Genomic DNA, 7,458 nt, shown 5'->3' with positions numbered 1-7,458 from the left:
CCCCAAGGTGTCCCCAGTGAGCATGGATCTCCAAAAGGTGCGACGGGTGGGGGAAGAGGGGGACAGAGGGGACAGTGGGGGGTGAGGGCACGGGGGTAGGGACGGGGCAATGGGGGATGTGTGGGACAGGGGGCTGGCAGGAGGGGTGGCAACCAGGACAAGAGGCCGACAAAGGGAGAGATGGGTGGAGGGGAACCCCTCGAGGGCACGGCGCCACTGCAGGAGGGCACAAGTGCCACCAGGTCCCTGACACCTTCAGGACCCTGAACCATGGCAGTGTCACCTCCGCCGTGGTGTCCCCTCCCTAGGCTGGGCCTTAGTCACCCTCGGGGCCACCCTGGGACCACCTGGGCTGATGTCAGAGCCGTGGCCAGCGCCTGGCAGGAGTCGGTGTCCAGGCTCATGGACAGATGGGCCCGGCTGGCCAGGGAGGCCACCGAGCTCCGTGCCACCTGCAGGGAGGTGGCCACTGCTGAGGCCACTGCTGCAGCCACCGCCCAGGCCAGGAACTGGCAGGACACGGCCGCCTGCTTGGGGACAGCTCAGGAAAACATGGTGGCCACAGAACAGGAGCTGCCACTGGCCCTTGACAGGGAGGAGGGGCCTTGGCGATGGCTGCGCTCGAGGCCCGGGTAGTGACGGCCACCAACGAGGTGCTGGTGGCCACCGTGGCCATGGGAGAGGCCGTGGTGGCCAAGAGCCAGGCGTTGATGGCCACCAGGAGGGGACAGGAGGTGAAGATGGCCCTGGGGCTGCTGGAGTGCTTGGTGGCCGCGTGTGACAAAGCCACCGCCTTCCGCCAGGAGCTGCAGCGCCTGCTCAGGGACATCGTAGACACCACAGAGGGAACAGAGGAGGAGTCCCCCAATGTCCCCAAGGCCTTGCCAGCCAAGGTGGCCATGGCCAAGTGGCTTTGGGTGACCAATGCACACCTGGCCAAGGATCACCTGCTGGGGACACAAGATGACATCAACAACATCTTCAGTTCTGATGCCAACAGCTCCAGTATCCGTGTGGAGACCAAGAATGCCAAAAAGCCATTGAGGACATCGTGAATTTGCTGCAGGGATGGTGATGTCACTGCCGTGATATCATGGGGGCAGTGACATCATGGGAGACGTTGCTGCGTCACTGCTGTGACATCATGGAGGCAGTGACATCATGGGAGACGTTGCTGCTCTCACCTGTCCCCTCCCCGTGCAATATTTGAGACAAATTTGGGGAATTTTCTGGGAATTTTCATTGATACTGTCGCAAATCTTGTTGGGAACTTCTGGGGTGACGTCACCGGGGACAGTCTAGGGACACTCAGGGACACTCAGGAACACTCAGGGACAGGGCTGAAGGAGTCCCCTCAGCAGCTTCCCGCTCACCGTCCTGAGGGTGGTCAGTGTGCCACGAACCAAGGTCTGCTAGACCTCAGCAGGTGACACCACGATGTCCCCAAGACCCACAGGGCTACCTGGCAGGACACGGCCACCATGGGCAAGGCCAGCAACAGGTGACCGTCCTCAGCCACTCCCTGGGATACTGCGGGGACACAGGGACACTGCACAGGTGGTACCAGGGACACAGCAGTGCCACCCGTCCAGTGCCACCAGTTCTGTCCCAGACTGGTGACACTTGAGTGGCCACAAATCTCCCCAGGGATGTCACTGCCCCAATGACGTCACAGCGGTGACATCACTGTCTCCGCAGCAGCCTTGGGATGTTGTGCCACCACTGCTGTCCCCTCTGCCACCCCCTGCCACCACTGCTGTCCTCTCTGCCACCCACTGCCCGCCCTCCCTGTCCCCTCCCTGCCATGTCCCACCCATCCCTCACTGTCCCCTACCCCCTGTGTCCCCCCCCCACCTCGGTCACCTGTCTCTTTCCTGCCACTCCCTCCTGTCTCCTTTGTGACCCCCCATCCTCTCCTGCCATGCCCCCTTGTGCCCCCAACCTCCATTGCCCCCTTCCCTCACCATGTCCCCTCTGTCCCACTCTGTCCCCGCTCCCCGTTGTACCTCTTGGGGCTCCATGCTCACTGGGGAACTGGCAGGGATGCTCTGGGGACACTCTGGGGGTTGAACGAGCCTTGGGATGTCATTGGTGGCTCTTTGGCACCGCTCGGCCACCTCAAAGCCACTGAGGCTGGCTGGGCCATCATTGAAATAGGACTTGATGTCTGGAAGTGTCCCCACCAGGTGATCCTTGGCCAGGTGGGCACTGGCCTCCCACAGCCGCTCGGCCACAGCCACCTTGGCCACCAAGTCCTTCGGGACATCGGGGGACGCCTCATTTGTCCCCTCCAGGGCGTCCTCAAAGTCCCTGAGCAGGCGCTGCAGCTCCCGTGGGAAGGCAGTGGCTTCGTCACACGCGGCCACCAAGCGCTCCAGCAGCCCCAGGGCCACGTCCACCCGCTGTCTCACCATGGTGTACCTGGTTAACTCACTGGTCTCTCTCCTCACCCAGGCTTCATGCTCGGCCACCACCTCGGCCCCCTCCTCTCTGCCCAGGGCCTGACCCAGCTCCACCACATTTTCCTGCGCTGTCCCATCACGGGCAGCCTTGTCCTGCAGCTTCCTGACCCGGGCGATGACCTGGGCCAACATGTAGGCCACCTCAGAGGCCGCCTCCCTGCAGGCATTGCAGAGCTTGGTGGCCTCCCTGGCCAGCCCGGCCCAGCTGTTGACAAGCGCATTCACCAACCCCTGCCACTTGCTGACCACCATTGTCACATGGAACCAGGTGATGCATGTGGTGCTTTTATAGGCGGCCAGGGCCTGGCTCAGGGAGGTGACAGGGTAATCTTCATCGGAGGTGACATTGTGGCGCCACCAGGTGCCATCAATGCAGTTCAGGGGGGCCCGGAGCCCCCTGGTGAAGGCCACCAGGTCTGAGTACAGGCTCACTGAGGATATGAGCATCATCTTCTCCCGCCTGGGCAGGGTAGCCAGCAGCTTGCCCAGGATGGCCACCACGGTGACCTGTGGCTGCAGCAGGGCTGGGGACAGCTGTGGAGAGTTACAGGGGAGATGTCAGAGACCTCATGGCACTTGTGGCCTCGTGTGGTGGCCCCCTGCTCCCGAGGGGTCCCCTTTGTCCCCTCTATCCCTTTGTCAGCCTCTTGTTGCCTCTGCCACTCCCTGCCCCTCCCCTTGGAGCCCCTCCCACCCCCCGGCCTCACTACGGTCCCCCTCTGCCGCCCCCTGCCACCACACTCCTAGCCCCTGCCACCCCCTGCTGTCCCCTCTGCCACCACCTGCCAGACCCCATGTGCTATACCCTCGTGTCCCTCCCATACCCCATTGCCCTCTCCCCCCCAGTTCCCCTCCACCCCTCTGTCACCTCTCCCCTTCCTGCCACTTCCTCCTGTCCCCTTTGCAAACCCCTCTCCCCTCCAGCCATCCCCCTCTCTCCCTCCCCAGCCCATTGCACCTCTTGAGGCTCCATGTTCACTGGGGACACCTTGGGGACAGCTTGGGGACGTGTCGGGAGTTGAACCAGCCTTGGGATGACCTCGGTGGCTCTCAGGCACCGCTCAGCCACCCCACAGGCAGTGGGACTGGCGGGACCACCAGTGAAATAGAACTTGATGATGCTGTCAACTGTCCTCAGCAGGTGACCCTTGGCCAGGCGGGCATTGGCCTCCCACAGCCGCTCAGCCTCAGCCACCTTGGCCACCAAGTCCTCGGGGACATTGGGGGACACCTCATTTGTCCCCTCCAGGGCAGCCTCGATGTCCCTGAGCCTGCGCAGCAGCTCCCGGGGAAAGGCGGTGGCTTCGTCACACTCGGCCACCAAGCGCTCCAGCAGCTCCAGGGCCTCTTCTACCTGCCGTGTCTCCTTGGTGGCCCTGGTTACCTCGCTGACAGCCACCATGGCGTCTCTCCTCACCCGGGCTTCATGCCCGGCCACCACCTCGACCCCCTCCTCCCTGCCCAAACCCTGACCCAGCTCCACCATGTTTTCCTGAGCTGTCCCACCACGAGCAGCCTCGTCCTGCAGCTCCCTGGCCCGGGTGGTGGCGGTGGCCACCCTGTCGGCCGCCTCAGTGGCCACCTCCCTGCAGATGTTGGAGAGTTCAGTGGCTTTCCTGGCCAGCTGGGCCCAGCTGTCCACAAGCGTGGCCACCGACCCCTGCCACTTGCTGGCCACCGTTGTCACGTGGTTCCGGGGAGTCCCTGGGGTGCTCTTGTAGGCAGCCAGGGCCTGGCTCAGGGAGGTGGGAGGGTCATCATCATTGGAGCGGATATTTTGGTGCCACCAGGTGCCATCAAGGTGGTACAGGGTGGCCCAGAGCCCCCTGGTGAAGTCCGCCAGGCTCCAGTGCAGGCTCTCTGCAGACCTCAGCAGCATCGTGTCCCGCCTGGGCAGGGTGGCCAGCAGGTCATCCAGGGTGACCACCACAGCAACCGGTGGCTGCAGCAGGACTGGGGACAGCTGTGGAGGGGACAGGGGAGGTGTCAGCCCCTCCCTTCATAGCCACTCCCATCCTCTGCCCTTCTGCTGTCCCCTCTGTTAGCCTTGCCAGGACACTCGTAGCCCCTGCCACCCACCGCCAGTGCCTGTATCCCCAACTCCCCATGTCCCCCCATCCACCACTGGGAGATGTACTCCTTCAGCCTCTGTCCAACCTCGTGTTAACTCCTTTCCCCCCCCACCACCCCTCGTGTCCCATCCATCCCCCCGTGCCCCCTCCCCTCCAGTGTCCTCTCTGACCCCCTCTCCCCCCACATCATTGCACCTCTTGGAGCTCCACGCTCACTGGGGACACATTGGGGATGCTCTGGGGACACTCTGGTGGTTGAAGGAGCCTTGGGATGTCCTCAATGGCTCTTTGGCACCACTCGGCCACCCCACAGGCACTGGGGCTGGCAGGACGACCACTGAACAAGAACTTGATGTCTTGAAGTGTCCCCAGCAGGTGTTCCTGGGCCAGGCGGGCGTTGGCGTCCCACAGCCGCTCGGCCACGGCCACCATGATCACCAAGGCGTCGGGGACATCGGGGGACACCTCATTTGTCCCCTCCAGGGCGGCCTCGATGTCCCTGAGGAGGCGCTGCAGCTCCCGGGGGAAGGCAGTGGCTTTGTCACACGTGGCCACCAAGCGCTCCAGCAGCCCCAGGGCCGTCTCCACGCGCTGTCTCACCTTGGTGGCCTTGGTCGCCTCACTGGCAGCCTCCCTGGCCTCTTCCCTTACCCAGGCTTCATGCTCAGTCACCACCTCGGCCCCCTCCTCCCTGCCTAGGGCCTGACCCTGCTCCACCATGTTTTCCTGCGCTGTCCCATAACGGGCAGCCTTGTCCTGCATGTGTCTTTTCCAGGCGGTGGCGTTGGCCTCCTTGTCAGCTGCCTTGGTGGCCACTGTCCTGCAGGCATTGCGGAGCTTGGTGGCTGCCCTGGTCAGCCGGGCCCAGTTGTCCACGAGCGCGGCTACTGACCGCTGCCACTCGCTGGCCACCGTTGTCACACAGTTCCGGGGGGTCCCTGGGGTGCTCTTGTAGGCGGCCAGGGCCTGGCTCAGGGAGGTGGGAGGGTCATCATTATTGGAGGTGACATTGTGGTGCCACCAGGTGTCACCAGTGCGGTACAGGGTGTCCTGGAGGTCCTCGGTGAAGTCCACCAGGTCCCAGTACAGGCGCCCTGCAGACTGGTTCAGCAGCATCATCTCGTCCAGACTGGGCAGGGTGGCCAGTAGCTTGCCCAGGGTGGCCACCACGGTGACCTGTGGCTGCAGCATGGCCGGGGACAGCTGAGGAGGGGACAGGGGAGGTGTCATGGATCTGGTGGCACTTGTGGCCTCCTAGGGTGGCCTCTGTCCCCTCCCAGAGTCCCCTTTGCCCCCTCCCTGAAGGATTCTGCTGTCCCCTCTGTCCCTTTGTCATCCCCTCGTCCCCTCTGCCACCCCCCGTTGTTCCCCCCTGTCACCTCTTCCCATCCTGCTATTCCCTCCTGTCCTCTTCTCAACCCCCGTCCTCTGCCGACACCCACATGTCCCCTCCTTACCCCACCGTCCCCTCCTGCCATTGCCTTCCCCCGTCTGCTCTGTCACCCCACTGTCCCCTCTGTCCCCTTCCCCCCACCACTCTGGGATTGTCTCACCTCGAGGGGCTCCATGGTCGCTGGGGACACCCCGGGGACACTCTGGGGACACCCCGGGGATACTCTGGGGACACTCTGGGTGACAAACACGCCCAGGTCACAGCTGGGGACACGCAGGAACGTGGCACGGCTGGATGGAGGAAGCAGGAAGAGGTGACGTCACTGCTCCCCTTCCTGTGGGGACAGGGCAGGGTCCCCAGTGTCCCCCTCTGTCCCCAATGGGACCCCAATGTTTTCTCAGAGTCCCCAACAAGGCCCAAGTGTCACCCAATGTCCTGTTGGGGACACACCTGTGTCCTGTTGGGGACACTGTGGGGACATAGGGAACATTGTGGTGGCCCAAAACGGGACAAGGGATATCAGGGTGGCCCCAGTGTCCCCAAGAGAAGGACACGGGGGTGTCCCCAAGGTCCCCAACAGGACCTCGGTGTGTCCCTGGTGTCCCCAGCTGGACATTGGGGGACACTTGTGCCTTTTGGGGGACATGGGGGCAACACCAGGGCCATGTGGGGACACTCAGAGGACATTGGGGTTCTGTTGGGGACATTGGGGGGACATTGGGGACCCCGTCCTGCCCCCTTAGCCAGGAGGTCAGGGGGGACAATGACGTCACCTCTTCCTGCTTCCTCCATCCGGCCACGCCATGCTCTGCCATGTCCCCAACTGTCACCTGGGCATGTTTGTCACCTGGAGTGTCCCCAGAGTGTCCCCAGAGTGTCCCTAGAATGTCCCCAAGGTGCCCCCAGTGGCCATGCATCTTCGCGAGGTGTGACAATCCCAGCGTGGAGGGACACAGGAGGTGACAGAGGGGACAGGCGGGTGTGACAGGATGGGGAGAGGTGACAGAGGGGTGGAGGGAACCGAGGGTGGCAGAGGGGAGGGGGAAAAACGAGAGGTGGCAGGGGGTGGCAGAGGGGACGAGGGGGTGACAAAGGGACATAGGGGACAGCAGAGCCCTCCAGGGATGTGCAAAGGTGACCCCGGGAGGGCACAGGGGCCACTGCAGGAGGCCACAAGTGCCACCAGGTCCCTGCCACCTCCCCTGTCCCCTCCCCAGCTGTTCCTGTCCCTGCTGGAGTAGCAGATCACCATGCTGGCCACCCAGGGCGAGGTGACAGCCACCATAACCGGGTCACACCAGGGACAGTGGCAGCCCGTGTCCCCAATGTTCCTGCCCGCACCCTGGGGAGCTTCACCTGGAGCCTCCGTGAGACCCTGGACCATGGCAATGTCACCTCCCTGGGCCAGGCCCTGGCCACCCTCAGGGCCACCCCAGGGGCCACCTGGGCCGATGTGAGAGACGCAGCCAAGGCCTGGCAGGAGTTGGTGGCCGTGCTCAGGGAGAGCTGGGAATGGCTGCTTCAGGAGGCC

At 63.8% G+C, this 7,458-nt stretch overlaps 1 protein-coding gene across 1 annotated transcript; it reads right to left on the bottom strand.

Annotated features, from left to right (window-relative positions):
- Window positions 1-1,458: 1,458 nt before the first annotated feature.
- On the bottom strand, window positions 1,459-6,212 carry LOC120497265. The gene is made up of 5 exons (XM_039698487.1): window positions 6,088-6,212; window positions 4,730-5,737; window positions 3,421-4,425; window positions 2,077-2,996; window positions 1,459-1,462 (listed from the first exon to the last, which is right to left on the bottom strand). Exons 1-5 carry the CDS (start codon window positions 6,100-6,102, stop codon window positions 1,459-1,461), a joined length of 2,952 nt encoding a protein of 983 aa, XP_039554421.1. The 5' UTR covers window positions 6,103-6,212.
- Window positions 6,213-7,458: the final 1,246 nt, after the last annotated feature.

Source organism: Passer montanus, unplaced genomic scaffold (assembly GCF_014805655.1).
Source record: "Passer montanus isolate IOZ18808 unplaced genomic scaffold, ASM1480565v1 scaffold1263, whole genome shotgun sequence".
NCBI classification, from domain to species: Eukaryota; Metazoa; Chordata; class Aves; order Passeriformes; family Passeridae; genus Passer; species Passer montanus.
The sequence above is the reverse complement of the archived record's forward strand: the minus strand, read 5'-3'. Positions and strand labels throughout refer to the sequence as shown.